Consider the following 21234-nt stretch of genomic DNA (forward strand, 5'->3'; position numbering starts at 1 on the left):
GCTTGTTTAAATTTGTCAGTGTATGACTGCAATATTTCTATGACATAACTGTGATAATGAGCTGTAGATAACTATAATAAACTTAACAGTATTTAATCATCATCAATGTTAGCGGCATAATGTTATAATTATGCTCAGATTCCTGAGCTCTCCAAGCCCACCAGGGTCTGCAAGGCTCCATGGAGCCCATGCTTAGGGCATGGAGGTGCCCAAGGCATCCTCAGCTTATCCAGACAGATTGTTCATTGTCCATGATAAGGCAGTTTTAGTCTGACTGAACGTAACCAATCACTTTGGCCCTGTTCTGCAGCTGTTTTAACCACGTCCTTGCATTATTCATCCAATTGCTCACTAACTTGCTAGCTATGTTTGTGTAGCAATTAAGCAATAAATTACTTTTTATCTTACGATAAGCACTATTAAATACTTTATGCTGGAGCTGGACTGGTCATTTGGATCCTTTCTTGTGGGTCTGAGACCCTTGCTGCCATTAGAGCTAGATTTAAATTTCCTCTTATAAAAATTACATTATTTATTCCACTTCATCAAAATGTGCCTCTATTATGATTTAATGAAAAACAAGATAGCCTTGTAAGGCTTCTAAGAACAAGGCTTGGTCCCTTTGGTCATGGGGTGAGCCCAGCCATTTACTTCTATTATTTGCAGCTTTGTGTTCATTTTGTCTGGCACAGAAATGGTCACTTTTGCAACCCTGTTTGTTCTCTTCCTTTGCATCCCCAGGGGCAGATCCAAAATTAAGAGTTAGTAGGAAAAGTCTCACATTTGCAGTTAATTCAATAAAAGGAAGGAACCAAAAATCCCTCACTTTCCAAAGTAGAGCCACACACTTTTTTTTTTTAATTAAGTTTTCTGGATGCTGTGGGTGAAACGAATCTTCTTAAGTGCTTTAAATTTTAGGGAGAACTTGTATGTACACACGTGTTTAACATACTCGGCACTGTCACAATTCCATGCAGTTACTGCACTTGCACTAGTTGCTGAATGGCTGCGTGCTGTAGGCACATGAAGGATGAGTTGTACAATGCACTGATTTTCAGGTGTAATATAGCAAGTTGTTTATTCTCTTTGTTGTTATGTAGAGTTCAGCAGATTCAGTTACTGGGCCGAGACATGAAGGGACCTGCTCATGACAAACTCTGGAATCAGCTCGAAGCAGAAATACACCTTCACCGTCACAAAACTGTTATTAGAGCTTGTCGAGGTCGGAATGATCTGAAACGACCAATGCAAGCACCACCAGGACATGTAAGTTGAAAGGCGAGTCTGTAATTTCTGCTGTCTGTGGAAAAAAGATAGCAGTTTCTTCATTTTTGTGTTTGTTTTCACTTCAAATACTGAATTATTTTAACTGTCCCTTTAACATATGTATTTCTTTTATATCAGAAAATGGTTTGAGTTGAAAGGAACCTTCAAAGTTCATCTCGTCCAAGACTTCTGCCTTCTCTTCTCTAGGCTAAACAACTCCAACTCTCCTCACAGGAGAGGTGTTTCAGCCCTCTGAACATTTTTGTGGCCCTCCTTTAGACCTGCTCTAATAGACTCTTGTCTGTCTTGTTCTGGGAAGCTCAGAGCTGGATATGTTAAAGGATAGTTCCATCCTGAATAGCATGTTTCCATAAATGACCGTGAAAGATAGTAAAATTCTGTTGACTTATGTAGGAATATGCAGCCCTTTTGAAAATTATGCTGTGTGTGTATAGATTTGAATTTAACAGTGTAATTTTTGTTAGGTAAATTTGAAAATAAGGGGCTAAATTACTTGGGGAAACTGTGAAGAATAATAATTTTAGGATTAGATTGAACTGAAATTCATCTTTTATTTTATTTCTTTTAAGGCCAGATAAATTGACACTACAAAATTTTGGTTTTGTTTTTTTTTCCCCCTCCAAAAGATACTTTTTAAAATAAAATTTTTAAAAGCATGTGTGACTATGGCATAGACCTTGCCTTACCTAGCCTGGCACATGAGCTGTTATCCCCAGTTTTCAGTGCATAAAATGGAACACTTTGAGGAAAGGGCATTACTTTGGTCTGCTCTAAATACCTTAGTTGGTCAGATGGATCTTACTACTTATGTTCTTAATAGCATATAAAGTATTGGTGGACAAATATGCATGTGTATGATTTTAAGGGTATGAATAATAGCAACAGCAGCTTAACAAAAGAAAAACAAATACCATGATTTACTCGGCCTCTTTTTTAGTTTAGAGTTGAATAGCTTGTGGAATGGTGTGTTTTTAATCTAACAAAAATAAAGTTGAGCGAGGAACCTTGTCTTTGGGACTCTATTACATCTACCCTTTGATTAGCTTTAAATTACTGTTTGTCATATAACTTTTCAGCAGTGATCAGCACTCCTTTATGTAGTCCCTTTATATCTTTAATTTGGCAGATTTCCTTCTTTTGAAGTTACTCTGTGTTGTGCATCACTCAGCACTGAAATAATTGAAATAATTGTTCTTGTCAGGAATGCATAGTGAGAAACCTTTTCTGATTTCATTGTCTGTAAAGGGGCACTGTAAGTTTGTCCTGCCTGCATGGAGCTAATCTAAAACTTTGCTGCCGATACACTGTCTTTCTACAATTAAAAACAAACTAACAAAAAGAATGCATCACATCTATACTTACAGTATGTATGTATTTTTTATCAAACTAGGATCCAGATGCCTTAAAGAAGAGTCAAGGTGTTGGTCCAATCCGAAAAGTTTTGCTCGTTAAAGAAGACCATGAAGGACTAGGAATTTCAATCACAGTAAATGCTTGCATTTATTTTCTATGGCACACGAGAAGCAATTTAAATTTGTATTTGTACTTTGTAAAATATTTGGAACAGTAAGTGTATTGTTAGAATGTAACAAAAGAGAAAGAATAGGGCTGCATTATGTAAATTCATAGGTATAATTATATGACTTAAAGAATACAACTCATTTTGATAGATTTTGAGGTTGTCAACTGCTAGTTTATGTAAAACTTACGGTTTCAACTCATGTTTAGGGTTTGGGCCCTATAGCAGATTAGCCAGTAATGAATTTCTAGTATCATAAGTCTGTAGAAGAGCAGAAACAGTCTGAGAACTAACTTACAAAGCTTAGCTGTTGTAATTATAGGATAGTTTTGTGTTTTTTTTCTTGTTTTGTTACTGGCATTTCACACCTAACAAAAGCCGTGTTAACTTTTTACACCAAACTTTGAAAATTCAGACTAATACTCTTTTATTCTAAATACTGGTTTTTTTTTCTTGCAAGTCAATATGGCGTCTGGTTTTTAATGAGGTTTTGATGTTGTCTTGAGCTTGTCTGTGATCTAAAATAATTTTATTATTATTCAGAACAGTCTCCTTTTACTCTGAGTATGTATTTGAAATCAGGCCATTCTTTTTCGGGGAGAAGAATTAAGAGAAGCATCTCATACCATCATCTTAAGCATTCTTTTTGTCCAGAGTATGCTTTTTAATGTTCTATAATAAAAGATGAAATAAGCACTGTAAGAGCAACTGTTGGAATGCTGATTTTATGCTTACGTACATTTCAGGTAATTAAAATCCACTTTTCCCATAGGGTGGGAAGGAGCATGGTGTTCCAATACTGATCTCTGAAATCCATCCTGGACAACCTGCTGATCGATGTGGAGGACTGCATGTTGGTGATGCCATTCTGGCAGTGAATGGAGTTAATCTAAGAGATGCCAAACATAAAGAAGCTGTAACTATCCTTTCCCAACAGGTCAGTGGGGGCCTGTTATCCACAGGCACATTTATGTGCTTCCTTTGTTCTGCCTACTGATTTACCTTGGATTTAATGTTTTCAGTCAAGCAAAGTATTATGCAAACCTACAGTGATTCCTAAAGCTCTGTCACCTTACACTGAATCCTCTTGTGTCTTGCAGTCTAGGAGAAAAAGGCTGGGTCAGTACTGATTGAGTTAAACCTCTAGTGACCGATGATCCTCCAGTAAGGCTAATGGAAATCTTGTTATCGGGAAATAGTGATGCCTGTTTTACGCTTTTATGAGTTTAGCTGCAGCTAAACAATGTTTCTGATGCGCTTTGTGGTCTAGAATCATCTTGCTGCATTGCTTCCCATTTTCAGACAATTTGTAGGTTTAAATTTGTGAGAAAGCTTGCTCTTAGTTCCTGTTTAAAGAATTTACTGTTTAAATGCACTGGTACATAATGAAAAATTCAGGTAACTTTGGTAAATCTTAGGTGTAGAGCTGCATTTCTTTAATCATTAAAGCTTAATTCAGGTACATGCCCAAAATATTCAGCACAACTGTTCAGTAAAATCTACTTGTTTAAGTAATCCAGCTCATTTTTGTAAACCCGTTATGTAGTGGTGTATTAGTAAGTAAATTTGTAATTTTGATTACATTCTAGAGAGGAGAGATTGAATTTGAAGTAGTGTATGTTGCTCCAGAAGTTGATTCAGATGATGAAAATGTAGAATATGAGGATGAGAGTGGACACCGCTATCGTTTATATCTTGAGGAATTGGAAGAAGGTGCGAATTCAGGTTCTAATAGGAAAGAAGCAATTGTGGATGTCAAACCCTCACAAGGTAAACTTTCTAAAAAGCGTTATGCAATTTAACTCTGAAGTCTCACTATACAAACCAGTTTCTGGAAAACACTGTTTTTATATTGTAAAATTAAACTTCTTTTAATTCAGTTGACCTGCTAGTAGGTTTTCAGCTCTATTGGTTGGTCCCTTACTCGTTGGTCTGTTTTACTTAAATAGAATTTCTGCTGGTTTTTTTTTCTGATCATCTTTTCCCAATTATTCATATCTTTTCACAACTCTGCTTTAGGAGTAGTTAATTCCCCTTAAGCCATTATTTTGTTGGTGACTTTGAGTATGCTTTTTTAGATCAGAGGCATGTAGAAATAGTTCCTGTTTTCTTGTCATACTGTGTTTTAACAAAAGCTTATAAGCTCGTATTTTTAGTAAATATTTCAGTAAACTTTCCAGTTTCTGAAATAAATCTTACTAATCTGTGATTCCTAAGACTTGTTCTCTTCCTTAAATGTATTTTTTTTTAACTTGCAGTGTTTGATAAGAAACCAGGTATTGATGGACATGAAAATGGAGACCTGAGGAATTCAGTTGAAGCTCCGTTAGAAGATGCTGCACCCAAATTAAGCCGTTCTGCTGAGTCTTTATCCTAAAAAAACAAACAAACAAACAAAAAAAAAACCACAACTGGACAGATCCCATCTTTGGGAACAATTGATAATCAATAGTGACTGTTCCAAGTTGCATATACAAGTGTAGGTTGTAAAAGGAAGATTAAAAGTCAAAGGGACCTGTATTACTGTTGCCTGGATAAAAGGCAGTTACCTCAGGGCTTCATTGTGAGCAATTCTAAATGTGGAAAACTGTCTTTTGCGTGACACACAATAGTTACTTAACACATGGCATGTTAAATGAATTTCCTTTTAATAATAAGTACCAAAGCATGGGATTTCTAAAAATGATAACCTCAATACCTTCAACTTTTAATCTCATTGATGTCCCCGAGGAAGGAGAATAAGATGTGGCCATCTTCATTTGAAACCGTTTTAAAGGGAGAACAAGGTTCAGTCTGTTGTGAAACAAGCTTTGACTCGAGAAGGTGTGTGGGGTGGGAATTCTACTGTTGCATACCTGAGTTTTCCACTTGGGATTTTTGAGCTGTAACTTCAAAAACAAACAAAAAAAATCGTTTTCTGAGAGTAGCAAAAAAAACAGATTTTACTTGAGCAAAGACCATCAAAACCATAATTGGACAGTGGAGTACTTGTTAATCGTGATCCTTCAGCCCATGATAATTTTATGGGTGAGATTTTTGGCATTATTGTTTTAATTAATTCACTGCCAAATTAAACTTGCTCTAAAAGTATTTAGACAGAATATTACAGGGTTTTACAAGCAAAATTTCCTTAAAAAGTGCTCACAGTTGTGTGCCCTTTGGCATTTTTTTCCCAAGCATCATCAATTTAGCATACATTCTTGAATGGATGTGGTTTCTGCCCATGTGGAGTTGTCTGAGTTGGTCATTATTGGCTTGAATTTAGGAAATGCTCAGTGTTTTTAATAAGTACTGGACATACTCATTTCACATTAAAATAATCTTTAAAGAAGTGAAAGTAAAGTGCACAGTGCTTTATAGGAAGTACTCACAATCATACAGTGTCTGGCCCTATCTGTTAATTTTGGCAGTTGTATTAACCTGTAATTGTCTTATTGTTGAAACAAAACATTATTCCTTTTGTAAGAGCAGTGTATCTCAAAATAGCTTTTAATTGGTGTACATCTAAAGGTTTGTGGCATGGTTGCAGATGGGAATGTCGAGCATGGCTTCTTGACCAGTTTCTTATACTCTTGTGTATCTGTAGATATACAAGAACTGAACTTGGAGATCTTTAAGTGCAACACTCTCCATATGCAAACTTTTGCATTGTGATCACATTTATTGTTTCAGCCTGCAAAGGCAGCTTTCCTGTTAACTGCTCTTCAGGCTGTTGAACTGTCACGTGAAAAGAGTTTGCACTTTGAGAGTGGAGCTTATGTGAGAAGGCATCTTTGCAAGTGTTAGTGTGTAGGACAGACATATATAGGAAAAAAACTCAAAGGCCTTTAGAGTAATATCAATTAATTTTACATTCAAAATTGTGATGTAGAACACAGTTACTTGTTTCTCCTAGGAGCACTATATATATGTTTATAGAAAAATCATAAAAATGTATATACTTTATTCGAAGATTTTGCTATTTATAAATCCCCTAACTTTGCTATTTACAGGATCGTTTTGTGTGCGTGTATGCATGAGTTCCATTCACTCAGTGGAATTACATTATTTGGTTCGTTTTTTGTAACAGTCCTTGTCATATGGCATATTGGTAAAGGCTTTTAGAATAGTCAAAGTTGTACAGTTTTCAGCACACAGAAACTAGTATTTAAAAATAAATCCCTGTAAAGAAGAAACAGGTCCCCAGACATGTTTCTTTCTTTGAAGCTTCAGAAATTTTAGGACACGTTGGCTACATATTAGCAGATAAATCCACTGCCATAACTCTGCATCCAGGTTTCTGTTTTTCCCACAGTTAGTAGGTGCACTGAGTAAGTGCATCCCACAGTAAGTAGAGTGAACTTTGAAACCGTCTGTGGCCTGGGATGTTCTGAGGATAGTTCAAAGCCAAGTAGTGATCTTGTCTTTGAAGATCATATCTGTATGAAATTTTGATGCGGTTTTAGGAAATGAGGCTGGTCCAACTAGTCTGATAACTTAAAAAATAATTTGCCTGTACAGTTTCCATGTATCTGAGGGAAAGATTACATTTTTTATTTATTTGTTCTCACTTCCTGGCATGCCTCATTTTCCACTTAGTCTTTTGATCTGTTTCAGCCTGAAGTGGGAGAATGTTTCTGGAGTTACTTTCCTGACATTCCTTGCCCACCTGTTTCTTATGATGCTATGCGCTTTTCTGTATCGTCTGGAAGTTGCTGGATCCTTTCTCTGTTACCTTGTCTATTTTTGACCTGTATATGAGATCAACAGAAGGAACAATTGCCGAGGAAGATGACTAGGAGTAGACAAATCAGGTAGCAGTAAATTATCACTGTACTTCCTTCCCTGCAGTTTTTATAATCTTTGTTTAGAAAGCCCTGAATGGGAAGACTTTGCTCAGACACTACAGCATGGCTGTACTCCACACTTCCTACCAGCAGATTTAACATACTGATTTACTGTAGTCATACTGAGATGCTTTGAGATTAATATTTAAACTGAGAAAAGTTTTGCAAGTTGAGATTTCCAGATTCAATGGACAAATGTGTATTTCCTCCTTTGTCAGAAACTGGAAGGTTGCTGATTCCCAGAGGTTGAATGAATTAGACTCGGAAGAATTTCCGAGGCAAGTCAGTATTCAGACTTCATTTTTATTTTTTAAAGTGTAAAACAGTTTACTGGTGTGTGTGTATATATATTTTTACTTCAAAAATAAAATAATATTCTAAAGAGAACGGTGCAAGTTTTTAGTAGATAATTCCTTGCCTATTAAAAAAAAAAAAACTTGATTGAGACAACTGTATTTTAAGCTAAAGGTAGACAGTGCTTGTTGGCGTATGGGACCAATGTTAATTAAGAGCATGCAAGTTAAGGAAAGTGCTTAATGGCAATAAATTTAATTCTGATCAAAGACCATATGTAGTATTTCTTTGTAGAAGTGTGTTTGTGGCAATGAAGGTGGTTTGTATCCATCTCAATATATGTTAATCAACAGTTATATTAAATGAAATACAAGTATTGTATGTGTCCAAACATCCATACATGATTACTCTCATTCCTTTAGGAGGTATAACATTTCACAACAAATGTATTCTATCCAGCTAAGCTGAATATATTTTTATTAGCCTGTAAATATTCTTCTGCGTTTCAGTGACTTCTGTACCGAATTCAGAATATTTCATTTTCTTCTGTTTTTATATATAAAACATAGATACCTAACCCTGTGTGTGATCTTTTTGTTAAGCACGTAATCCACACGCAGGCAAAAAGTTGACAAATGAGGGGAAAAAAAACTGCATAATGTGAAGTTTGACACTAATCTGGTCTTGGCCAGCAATGGTTAATAACAAATTACATTTTAAGAGTGAGAGTTATAGGACATGTCTCAAGAACCTTTTACTTGAGAAGCATTTCCTGCTGAATGCTTTTCAGTAAAAGAAAATGCAAAATTTGCAGTGTTACTCTGGCTGTATAAAAATACCATAAATATTCTGTAGCCTGTGGCTAAAAGCTACAAAGTCCCAAACCCGTCAAAGGATTAAGTCATTTGGGTAAAATTGTGGAAACTGCCTTTTTTTTTTTTTTCCTTTTAATTTGCTCTGCATTAGGAGTAATAGGCGTATTCTGTGTGTGGGTTGTTTGTTTCTTTTTTTTACCGAAGTTACAAAACATTTGTTCTTAGTCCTGGTATTAAAATCTTTTTGCTCAGATTAAGAAGTCTGGTTTGTGTTAAGATTTTTTTTAATAATCTCTCACCTGTACTTAGTGGTCTTCCTGCCTTAAAGAAGCAAGTTCATCCAGAGCTGGAGACCAAACAGAGAACTCAAATAACAGATAATGGTATGGTAGTTGCGGTGAGAGTGTAATTATGGCAGTACTTACAGATGTATTGAGAATGTGTAAATAGAGAGACCATAGCGGTAGGAACCATCTCAGTAGACAAGTCTGAGTCATCTTGGATGAAAAGATGGGTAATGCACAATTGGTGAGAGCTAGAACTGTAATACTTAGTTTTTTAACCTCTAATTTTTAAAGGGTTTAGGTATGGGTGACAGGTAGACGTAAGGAACAGGGGAAAGGAGAGAAAACTTAACGTTGCTGAGGCGTAATAAAGCAAGAAGAGGATTAGAGGTCACTATGAACGAAGATGGAAACACATGGAAAGAGGAGTAAAAATATTTTTATGCCAGCTGGGGTGAAGGAAGACTGTTCAAAATGTCTTGGTGGCTGAGTGCCCAGCTGAATGACCTTGCTGCTGCCTGAGACTGCAGTGAACAGGTCCTCTGCGTTATTCTGTCTTCCAGAGATCCATACGTGACAGAAGAGGAACACATCCTGACTCAAGATAGGAGTATAAATTAAGTTTTTGCTGGCTAGAACCTCAGCCCAATGACTTGAAAATAAAATTCCCTAAACTATTTCAAACTTACCTTTTGTTCAGGCTGTGTCTTTTCCAGTGTGATGTGTTTTCCAGTTCTTCTGAAACTGGATGTTCTGTGGTTCGAGTGGAACCCAGGCACTAAGAAGGGGCAAACTTTTTACTGTCTTTGAAGGGAAAATGCTCAACTTTTTTTTTTTCTTTGTTCTGATCAAGGCAGTTGTTCCTTCATGTGCTTGAGTAGCCTTGTCTTATTTGCTTGTGTACCCCTGGTGAAGTAATTTGATGTCTGCTCCTGATGCCCACACCTATGCTGCACTGGTTATAAACAGGGCTTTGAGGCCAAATGGATGAGTAAGGCTAAGCAATATTTTCCAAGAGTTTTTCATTTTTAATGGAAAACTTAAGTCACTTGGGTAAGTTTTTCACACACTACTTTTGTTACAAGCATCTAACTCAATCGGCTGTTGAAACTATCTGGTGTCTATTTGTCAGCCTTCTGCTGAGGCATGTTTTTGCACAGCTGTGCCCAAGAAGCTCAAACTCTCTGCAGCAGGTTTTTGCTTTTAACTTTCCACTGAAGATTGTGATCATGTCTCCCTCAAACAGTTTTTGGCACTTCCTATTTCTTTGTTTCCTTTCTGAATTGCAAAAGCATTGCTCTTAATCTTTGCTGGCAGCAAGCTGTGAACTACAGCCTGATCCATCTCCCTAGCGTTTCCCTTCACCAGTTGCGTAGCCATCAGCTCTCTGCTGACTGGTTTTCCATGGCTCAGACTCGAACAGGAGGGTGTAAAAACAAGCAAAGCTAAACTACAGACATTCACAGACATGTTGTGATTACCCATAAGAAAATGCCAGAAATCAGGGAGGCTTGGGAGACACCTGGTAATTTTTCAGTTAAGTCTTCACGTTGTTAACAAAACTCCTCTTGATTAAATCTCAAATTTCCCATCGAGTATCTCAGTACTTGAAAGAATAACACTTCTGTAAAATGGAATGGAGCAGAATGACAATTTAATGATATTTGGTATTGTCCAAGCGTTTATCATCATTTTATTTGGGGAATGAAAGGATTAATGTTCAGGCTGCTGATCCAGAGTAGATAATTACCCTGTTCACTGGGCTTATGCTTCTGGAAACGTTTGCTCCGAATGCTTTTCCTTCCAACAAGAAATGGGATGTCCCAGTTAATCCCTCTTGGAACAACCCATGGGGAGTGTGCTCCTGTTGGTCTTCCATTTGCTAATGGCAGGTGATTTTCTTTCTGTGTTCTGGGTTTCATGCCAGGTTTTTCCTGGTTTAGCCTTGTGACCAAAGGAGGTGCCAGTCTCCTGCAGTTTCTGATTTTGTGTGGGTCTGTTTCCAGGCTGGGTGAAAAAGGTGACATCTCTGGAGTGGATAAGTATGGACACAGAGGAGTTGCATCTTACACTGCAGCATGTCTGCTGTGACAGCCTCGCTGGAACAGGTTGCCCAGCGAGGCCGTGGAGGCTCCCTCCTCGGAGACCTTCAACAGCCACCTGGACGTGGTCCTGGGCATCCCGCTCTAGGTGGCCCTGCTTGTGCTGGGGCTTGGGCCAGACGGGCTCCAGAGGTCCCTGCCAACTTAAACCACTCTGTGATCTCCTGGGGAATGTTTCTGAGGAGTCTTTAGACTGTGAAGCTGTATGTGATGAATTTGTTTAGTTCTTAAGTGGTGTCTTTCATCAGAACAGGATGTGCTCGTTTTGTTCTACTGACACAAGGAGTAAGTACTAAGATGACTTGTGAGATGTTACGCATCAGGCTCCTCATTAGATTTTATATGCTCATTATATTGGTTGGTTGTCTCTTTTTCATTTTGGTGATCTTGGTAGCTTCAACTCCTGTTTAAGCATTAGATGCTGGCTGCAAGTGTGCAAGCTGTTGTGTTCTCTGTTTTGACGCTTGTTTTGCAGTGCTGCTGTGGGTTGTCCATACTGATCCTGTTATGAGAGCAGAGCCTTTGGGCTACCTCTGCAAAGGCACCACCAATTCCCCGCAGTGTTTCATTTATATTATTCGTGGTTGTGTATATCCCTTTATGAAAGGTTTCCTGGTTGGAGTTATGGCTTAAACACTTCAATGCACCTCAGCTGCTGGGCATTGGCAACTTTGGGTTTGAAGCTGGTGACTGGACTTTTTATAGAAGGATGCTGCTCTGGTAGATGGGGGTTTTTGTATAGTTGCCAAATGAGTGTTACTGAAGAGTTTCCTATTGATTTGATCTTTCTTTTTGCCTATTTTGTTAGCACCTGACCTGTCAAACTCACAATGGAAGTGAGGTGTCATAAGAAAACTCAGGGAGCTAGCAGAAATTTTTCAAATTCATTGTGCTCTTAAGGTGATTAATCTGGATCCAGGTAACCCGTTGCTAACTTTGAAACTGATTTTATTTTAAAATGAAAGGCACAAACACATGGAATGGAATAATTCAGTTGGAGGGGACCTACAAAGATTAAGTCCCAACTGTCGGACCGCTTCAGGGCTAACCAAAAGTTACAGCATGCTATTGAGGGCATTGTCCAAACCCCTCTCAAATGCCTCTTGAACACTGACAGGCACGGGGCATCAAACACCTCTCCAGGAAGCCTGCTGCAGTGTTTAACCACCCTCACAGTAAAGAAATTTTCCTTAATGTCCTGTCTGAACCTCCCTTTGCACAGCTTTGTGCCATTTCTATATTGGCAAGACTGTTAAGTCTCACAGTAACTTAAAGTAGTTGTCTTGAGTTCTCTAATTAAATATGAAAGTGTAGTTTGGGCTACCTCAGTTTTATGCTGTTGTCAAAATCAAAACTTGTCTATTACTTGGTAATTCTAATTTGTGACCAGAATCCTACACGTTCTTAGTGCTAAGTATTTGCACTTTTATTTAGAACCAGAAGAGGGCAGCAGCTTCCTTCAAATCGTCAGCATTCACGAGACTGGGAGAAAGAGATTTTTTTTTTTAAAAAAAGAAAAACTTCAAAATTGTATTTATTTATGTATTTATTTATTTTATAATTGTTGTTCTTTATACTATTTCTAGTAACGTTTACTCTTAAAAGAGCAAACATCCAGTCTAGCTAGCATCCTGTTGCAAGCGCTTTTCAGGCGACACAACTTACAGTAAACATTGTTCTCTACATCTGTGCAGTATACGTACAAGCAAACTTGAATACACACACACACGAAATTATAATTTCATATAGCTCTGGATTCATGATTTGTTAAAGACTGCTTAAATATCTCCACCTACTACTTTAAAAACGAGTGCTTTCTTACAAGCACACATGCAAGCAGTGAAAGTTTTGTTCCGTGTTTGTGGGTGGATTAAACATCTCCAAAAGAAGAGGCCAAGAGCACTGATAAAACCCAAAATGACTTATTGGGTCGGTCTGTAGACTCTCCTGCCTCCACTTTGCCAGTGCCTTTCAATCATGGTGTGCAACCAGCCTCGTCACGTTCCTGGCACCTTTGCTGGGACAGAAGCTGCCCATCACGTCCAAACGTGTTGAGATTTGGCAATGAGGAGAAGCAAAAAAAGGGAGAAGAACATTACATTTTGCTCTTGTCTAGTTTCAGACTGAAGGTTGTTTTCTTTTGTTTGTTTGTTTTGGTCAGGAAAAGAGAGATCTGTTCACACTGACCCACCCATCATGTTTTCTCTACCACTGTTGCTTTCCAGCGACCGCCAAATGGTAGAGCAGTTCCCAAACATGTCTGTCATTAACCAGGTGATCAGTGAACTTATCAGCCAAATGTTCTTTTGCATAAAATATTTATGTCCTTGATGCTGGTCCTTATATAGTGAAGTGACTGTACTATAATCAGGGGGGATAAAGTGTGACTTAATCTGTTGGAAAGTTAACTATGAACTACGGACTCTAAAGGGGTATCTTTATGATGCCATATCCCAGGCATGTGTAAGATAATAGAAAAGTTATGGCAGCATTGTTACCAAAATTATCAGTGGCTTTGTGTTGCAAGTGTCAAAAAGGATGTGTCCTGTCTTTTGTGACACAGTGCCGTATGCACTTAAGTACATACTGAAGAGAAAGTAAGAGCTGTCCACAACTTTTTTACATCCATGTATGACTCTAATGTTTCCATGTTACAGGCCTACTTCATCCAGGTCGCCAGATTCAAATTTTATAAAACTGTCAGTCAGAGCAGATGGTGTCACTTAAGGATAAAAAGCTTAGCCATAGATGTGAAGAAAAGCCGCCTCTTCATGTAAGGTCTGCTAGCGCGTCTTAGGCTTTATCACCTATGTCTTCTCTCCCTGCATGACAGAGAGCTTCTAACAGGTTTGTGATTGGTGTTCTCAAGGACCTTTAAGTTTTTGGGTGGGTTTGATTAGTTGATACAGCTCTGGACAAGTGGCAGCATATCTATCTGTCTCAGTTTGTCCATCTGTGGAATGGGTTGCCTGGGCCACAGAAGCTTAGACGTGCAAAATACATTTGGGAAGGCTGAAGGTTCTCGTATGTGCCCAAGGCATCAAATTGTTCAGACCAATGGCTTGGTAGTGGCTAATGTAACTTGCTGTCTTTCTACAGCCTGTTGTCCTCTACAGCCTATTGTCCCCTTCTTTTATGGCCAGTGTCACCATCTTCTCTGCTGTCACTCCTCATGTAGCTCTTTGGGAGACTTCTGATAAGCTCCCTGTAGTGCGTCAGGCTTCAGCCACTGCTGGATGTTTCTGTATTGTTTGTGTTAAATTGTTGCTAGTATTTCTTTGATGGCTAGAACTTTGGCATTATTTCTTGTCTACCTACTAGAGAAAAAGCGTGTTTTTTTTTATGGTCTATTATTGTCTGTTAATATCTGATCCAATTGAGAGAACTTTGCAGTCTGAGTAACTTGTTATTTTGCAGATTTTCTCACTTCTTTTACTAGCTCAGACTCACAATAGGAGTCTGATATATGCTGGATATTCAGAGTTATTGTTCATCTTCAGGTGGGCAGATAATGCAGATCTTTAAAGGAGCTTTTCCAATCAGGTCTGTTAAAAAGTTTGTATCTACCCAAAATTATGGATTCCTGAGGTCAGTTCTGGATAGTGGTCAGGACATGGGAGCCTTAATTACAGTAGTGTGTCACCTACGTGGGCTTATATTTTTGGTTATGCTGAAAAATGATGTTGTGCTGTAACTTAATCAAGTTGTCTCCTTCCTGAATTTCTCTTTCGGATACCTCTGTCTGTATAAAAGTAAGTGGGTTGATAATCTCTTGGATGTCACGTGGACTCTTGGTAGCGGTGTTGCTAGTGGCTAAATAAATAATAAATCAACTCAGCCCGAGACAACAGCTTACTGAATAACCTCTGCATACAGTAAATGGAGGATGTTTTTCAGGACTTACTTTTTCAGGACTTAACGTGATGCCAAGCCTAAACAAATATGGTGAAATTTGAATGAAAATCCTCCAAATTCTCATGTCCAGACTATACAATGAGATAACACAGAAAGGCAGATGTTAGGCGTCCTCCTTATCATTTACAACATGAGTTTTCCCCAACTAAGGATGTCTCTCCTCTTGTCTTTATCTAGTTTAGAAACACTTTGACCCCTTCTTGTATGCCCTTTGTAGCTGGTAGGACTGTACCAAGGGGCTTCAAAAAAATAAAAAAAAAAAAAGGAAGTTATCAGGAATGGCTTCTATTTTGAGTTTCAAAGTTATCGTGCAGTAATGGCACCTTCCCTTTAAATAAGCATGCTCCTTGAAACTTATTCAGTCTTCAGTAATTCATAGGCATTGCCACTGCTCCTTTATAGTGTTGTTTGTCTTGTTAACCCCACGCAGCTATGGCAGGGTATTTTTTGGTATAGGTGTCAGGTTCAACAGTACTGACGAGGTTCAAATGAAAAGATAAATTCTGCTCATTTACCCCATGCTGTACTATTGCAGAGGGGGTTGGAGGTCAGTACAGGCTTACATCATCACTGACATTGGAAAGAAGAGAGCAGAATGGACTTACTATTATGGAAAATATAGAAAAAAGGAATGCAGCAACATGACCTTGTCATTCCTACAGTCCAGACTGATTGCAGGCTAAAGGGAACTGTTTGGACACACACTCACTGACCAAACCTAACCTGGTTTGGAGAGATGATTAATGGAAGAACACTGATGGACTTTTACATGTTTTTCAGTAGATGCTTGACCCTGCAGGACTTCTGTGAGACCTCTGGCTCATTTCTTAGAGGTCACAAACCTCTTGTTCAGAGGTAATTGCTTTTTGTTACTCACCCCCACTGAAATGAATTTGAGCTGCATGGAGAGAAACTACTGGCTTTGACAAAAACAACCTAGCACAAACAAACAAACAAAAAAAACCTGTCTGGCTTTGGCAAAAGCCAGGACACAGACAAATAATTACATTTTGTTTAATGTTTATAAAGTACCTCGGTGTTGACTTTTCATGCACAGTTTTGAAGGCGTTGCCGCAACGCAACACTACTGTTTTAAGGTCAAAAGGTATTAGTGTAACTTAGTGCAAATAGTGTAATTTGTTATGGCAATTGCACTTCTTTGCTGTGGTTTTTAGATTCTTCAGAGGTACTGGGTGAGTGAGGTCTCATGCCGGATGGCAGCAGGAGTCGCCACCTGTGTTAGAGACACAAAATGGAGGCTGCCTGTGGGCGGGTCACAACAGCGATGGCCCGGGGGCTCCCTTATCACCTCTCCAGAGGCATGGGCTCTGCCGCTTACTGACGCTGGGCACCTGGCTTGCTCTGCGCTGCAGCTGCAGGTTAGGTAGATCATCTGAGCACTGTAAGGCCTCTGCTGCCTTCTCCCGTCTGCTGCGTGGCCACAAGCCCATTTTCCTCCCAAGCAGTAGAGAAGCGTCCTGCAGCAGCTCAGCTGGCGTGTCCCAAAAGCCTGGCAATGACAGGGTGGCACTGGGGAGGGCAGAGTAATCCGCGTCATACACCTGCACGGGAGAGAAGTCTCCAGCACCACAGAAAAACAAATCATACCTGTCAATGACGGTGACCCACCAAGCACTTAATCAGTCAGGTGTCTGCTCCTGTCGTGGGGCCTGCGGCCTGACATTCCCGTCCTGTGCAGGGAAAGTTTGTGCCTCAGCCTGGCCACCACAGATATCTGCGCAGAGTGGGGAGCTGCCGAATGATGGTCAATTATTGGGATAATCTGAAGGAAGTCTGTATTAAAACTCAGTCTTACTGAGGTTCAGCCAGGCCAGTACTGCAGACAAGCTGTGGGATTCACGACCTGCTTGTAATGGCTGGGATCCAACCTCGTGGTTTTTGTTTTTTAAGAACGAAGCAGGGATCCCTCCCTCACGAGCACACAGCTGTGAGGGCTGGTGCTGGGGTCACCACAGTTAGTTCAGTGGTCCCAATGCTCCTGAGATGCGGGCATGTAGGCTACATACACATTTGTGTATTTGTTGTGGTGTTTGCAGAATTTTTATTGATTTATTTTTTTCTTTGGGGGTGGTGGTGGTGGGTCTTTTTTAATTTAAGTCACCATCTTTTGCACTTCCTTACCTCAGGAATCTTTCTTCGGTTCCTTCAGTTAGAGACAAGCAGTGACAATGTGTGACCCTGTTCATAGCACAGTCAGAGGCTTGCTATCAACGGCGACTGGAACAGGTAGACCCTTAGGGCTGTGACCAGTTAATATTTAACCTTCTTGTGAACTCTGGCATGGTTTTACTGTTCCAGCCTACTGGGAGCACCTGCTCAGGAAAGGAGTTTGGTACTGAATCACTTGCTGAAAGTCTCCGTTAACCAGATGGTCAGTCTCATAAAGAGGCTAGACTCTGCTCTGCCACAATCTCTAGCGACATTGGAGGGAGACCCAGTGCAAATGCAGCCCTTCCTACCGTGTTAATGTTTTGAAACAGGGCCTGCTCTAACCTTCGTTGTGGAAGGAAGATTTTTAATCATGTGGCGTTTGCTAAGTCTGACTGTGTTATACCTGCAGCTGGTTTTGGCTGTGAAAACAGGCTGAGGCGGACAAGCCGGAGGAGCCATTCTGAGGCGGAGCATGAGGACGAGCCACCACTGCTGGGAGATTCGGGCAGTGCCTTTCCTTCCTACATCAGGGTTTAGTATCTCCACCACATCAGAATGGACAGACTACACAGGTAGGAAATTATGTGCATATCTGCTGCTAGGGTCACCAAAAACTGTCTCCCAGGCTGAGGGGGAGAATGACAGTATGACACTTGTAGCATGCCGCAGATGCAGAACACGTGGCTGAGGCATGCCAAAAGGTTATTATAATACAAGCCATGGCATCGATTGCCTGCTGCTGATGCGCTGCTGCATTATCTTGGTGCCTCATTAGGTGGGGAATAGCTCTGATTACTGAGCTCTGCTTGTTTGTGAAGTGACAAGTCAGGCTAATTAGCTGTGTGGGTGGAGTATTGGTTACAGGCTCACTGGGGGGGCATCCTCATCCTCTCCTCAGTTATGTGCTTCCAGCAGCAGGGTTGGGCGCAGAAGTTTGTTCGTGGGCGCTTCTTCTCTAGAGATTATGGACAGAGAAGCCAGGCTAAATGGGGCACCGAGATAATCTTTTTTTAGCCTGTCATACTGAGAACGTAAATTGCAGCCTCGCAACTGGCACTTTTGCAGGGAGTAAGGAACACTTATTTCTCACCCTGCAGGATATGTGACAAGAGTGGGTGTGCAGTGATGATAAAGTCACCAAGTTAAGTACCAGGCCTGTGTGACTGATTTACAAATACCAGTGTGCTTTATTTACATAGACATGTAAACAACAGAAGGTAAACAACACCGCCCAGCTCGGTCTAACAAACAGGCTGCTGCTGCTTCGCTTCAGAACCTGAGGTGTTTTATACATTTCACAGAAACTGTATTGACAGTGAACACAGGAGGACTACAAGGTTAGCTCGACTCTTTCTTCTTTGCACAGGAATTGCATGCACTGTGCATCGGCGTGACAGAACTGCACCACTGAGGCCACGAAACAAGCATACATGAAGAACCCACTAAGAGCTTTTCTTAAGGTCAGATATGGCTTGAGTTAGCAAGATTTGTATGCAGTGTCACTACAGCTGTTCTGTATTCTTACAGCACTTTCCATCCCCCGATCTGAAAGCACTTTACGAGCAAACAGCAAATCTTTGCTGCATCCTTTGCAAACAATCCCGTTTACACGTAAGAAAACAGAGGGCCTTGAAACGGTGACTTTCCTAGAGCTCATGTTTTAGTGGTCTAATTTCCCAGCCCAGTGCCTTAAATATAGCACCATTTTTCCTTCCCAGAAGTATATCACTTCTTGATATTTTAGGACACACTTTCGAAGTTAAGGTAAGGCTCCAAGTGCTGCAAGTAGAAGGGCAGCGGGTGGTCCCAGTCACCACTGAAGCTGTTTAGCTTCAATGACGCCTCTGCTGAAAGAGGAGCCAACTACTGTGCAATACATTGCACCCATCCCCAAGCTTTTTCAAGTTTGTCCAAAAACAGAATTCATGATAACATCTGCTGCAAAAGAAAAACTATTTGAAAACAACTGTGCCGATCTGCTGTCTTGCAAATTTAAATGCAACAGTAAGCCATACACACGCTGTGTTTTACTTTGACTAAATATTTCAAATGGAAATGTTACACTAAATTTGTAAGACAGAAAAATACCCAGTGGAGTAATTAAGAGTTCAGAAGCTATGCTGCTTTGTGTGAAGGAATGAGTTTCCTTATAGTTTAGCAGCAACAGCATCAGCTAGGGCTTGAACAGGATTTAATTCTTAGCTGTAAATTCACATTTTGTTTCCACACACATTTCTTGAAAAAACATATTGGCAGGTGTTGATATATTTTTTTTTTAATTGCAGATGTGTCTGCAAAGTGATCACCATGGCTTGAATCCAATGCTGGTTCCACTTTTCTACCTGTTTTTGACATGAATAGCAAGTTAGGCTCAGCTCATATACTAGATCAAATTCAAGCATCTAACAACTGCTGCTAAAAAGCAGCTGGGCAGGTGAGATTGAACATGATATTTAAATGCTCAGCTGCCTTCTCTTGTGCACTTCATGCTTCAAGTAGTTTTACTTCTACACTCCCAGGAAGAACTATAGTGATGCCCTATCTTCAGTTTTCATAGGAAAGAAACTGAAGCACCACAACCTTAAGATACAACATCCTTAAGATACACAACCTTAAGATACACCATATACAGCTGTCAGTACAACCGCATATAAAATAGAGGGAGAAAGAGTTTTTTTTTTTTCTTAAACAGGCATTTCTGCAGTAATGTTTTTTTTTCTACTTTCAATTCCACAGGTGAAAAGGAAACTTAAGAAATTCTCCTTAAATAAAAGCTATGTACAAATTGCACACATTGCAAACGGAGCACTGAGATCAGTTACAGAAAATAAGATATACAGTCTTCACTGATAACATCTCTCTTGCTATAAACAGTGATAAACAGCATATGCTTTCTTCAGATGTCAGAACCCAGCAAGACTGCAATATTATGTACACAGGGTTTGTTTGCCTTCTGCCTTCCACAGCAGAATCCTTTAAAACTCTGTTTTCACTTCGGAAGCTGTGCAGCGACATTCCTGTGCACCACGTCTCTCTTGCTCAGCACATCACAAGAGAGCTGTCATTGCTGTCTGGCTTATTGGTTTTAGGCAGTCTCTGGGGGTTGAGTAACCCTCGCTCCCTAGTGAATTCGTCTGAGGTTTCTGGTAGTCCGTACTGTAGCTCACGGAGGTCAGAATACTGTTAACTTTGGGTTTATCATAGTTTATTACACTCTGGGGTGTCTGATAGTCTCCGTTCCTTGTATCGGTTTTGCATGAGCTAGAGAAACTGCCGGCAGCGAGGGAATGCTTCTGTGACGAGATTACAGGTACGTTGTATCCGTTTTCAGAGGGGAAGTTATTTTCTCTGGTGATGTGCCGCTCTATGATCGGGGTGGCGTATTCAGGTTCTTGGCTGGTCAGGGGCAGCGCGTATTCGTGCCGGTTAGCTCTGAGCGGACAGTGGTAGTGGCTTTCAAACTCTGCACTCCCCCTTCTTCCCTCCTCTTCAGTGTCCATGGGTCTGAAAGTAGATCCTTTCCGTGTTACTGTTCCAGTTCCAATCATGAGAGGCTGCTGATAATCTAAAAAGAAGTATGAGCTGCTCAATAGTACATAGGTGGATTATTTTACGTAGTAGATGGCAGAAAATGGTTATTATATTGAATCTGTGATTATCAGAGATGTGAGGAAACGGTGCCCCAGGTCTGTCTCTGTAATCACCTTCAGAGCCCAAGCACTGCAGAGCTTGGCAGAAGCTGCTCTGCAGAGGAGCTTCAATCTGCCAGCCCTTGCCTCGCTCCCTGCCTGCCTTTCCCCACCTACCCCCCCAAACACATTATCATCGTTTCTGGAGTATACTCCAAAACCCTAAAAAAAGACAGAAGTTAACAAAATATCACCAGCAAGCCAGAGAGAGGACATTGCACGAAGTTCCACGAAGGAGAAGTTCTCAAAGCAAGCGTTCGTTCCACTTTGGGAATAATTAAGATGCCTGGAGGATTCTTAACGAGCGCAAGTGCCGGCTCTATTTAAAAGG

The 21234-nt window shown here is 40.0% G+C and overlaps 2 protein-coding genes and 1 long non-coding RNA gene across 7 annotated transcripts in view; 2 read left to right on the forward strand and 1 right to left on the reverse strand.

The window, feature by feature from the left end:
- GOPC (golgi associated PDZ and coiled-coil motif containing) overlaps positions 1–8503 on the forward strand; it is a 28615-nt gene extending 20112 nt beyond the window's left edge. For both annotated transcript variants that reach the window (XM_066994379.1, XM_048065535.2), the window contains 5 exons: positions 1101–1266; positions 2678–2773; positions 3579–3743; positions 4396–4576; positions 5065–8503. In XM_066994379.1, coding sequence (XP_066850480.1) covers positions 1101–1266; positions 2678–2773; positions 3579–3743; positions 4396–4576; positions 5065–5183 — 727 coding nt within the window. In that variant the 3' untranslated portion in view covers positions 5184–8503. The remainder of the gene's footprint in view (positions 1–1100; positions 1267–2677; positions 2774–3578; positions 3744–4395; positions 4577–5064) is intronic.
- A 7619-nt stretch (positions 8504–16122) lies between these two features.
- On the forward strand, positions 16123–19437 carry LOC125182961 (uncharacterized). Its single transcript, XR_007163863.2, has 2 exons — positions 16123–17786; positions 18581–19437. It is a non-coding gene; the product is annotated as an uncharacterized lncRNA (long non-coding RNA).
- DCBLD1 (discoidin, CUB and LCCL domain containing 1) overlaps positions 18379–21234 on the reverse strand; it is a 48772-nt gene continuing 45916 nt past the window's right edge. For 2 of the 4 annotated variants that reach the window (XM_048065523.2, XM_048065525.2), the window contains one exon: positions 18379–20779. In XM_048065523.2, coding sequence (XP_047921480.2) covers positions 20262–20779 — 518 coding nt within the window. In that variant the 3' untranslated portion in view covers positions 18379–20261. The remainder of the gene's footprint in view (positions 20780–21234) is intronic. The other 2 variants (XM_066994380.1, XR_010830405.1) reach the window with 2 other exon arrangements.

This window comes from Anser cygnoides, chromosome 3 (assembly GCF_040182565.1).
Source record: "Anser cygnoides isolate HZ-2024a breed goose chromosome 3, Taihu_goose_T2T_genome, whole genome shotgun sequence".
In the NCBI taxonomy this organism is placed as follows: domain Eukaryota; kingdom Metazoa; phylum Chordata; class Aves; order Anseriformes; family Anatidae; genus Anser; species Anser cygnoides.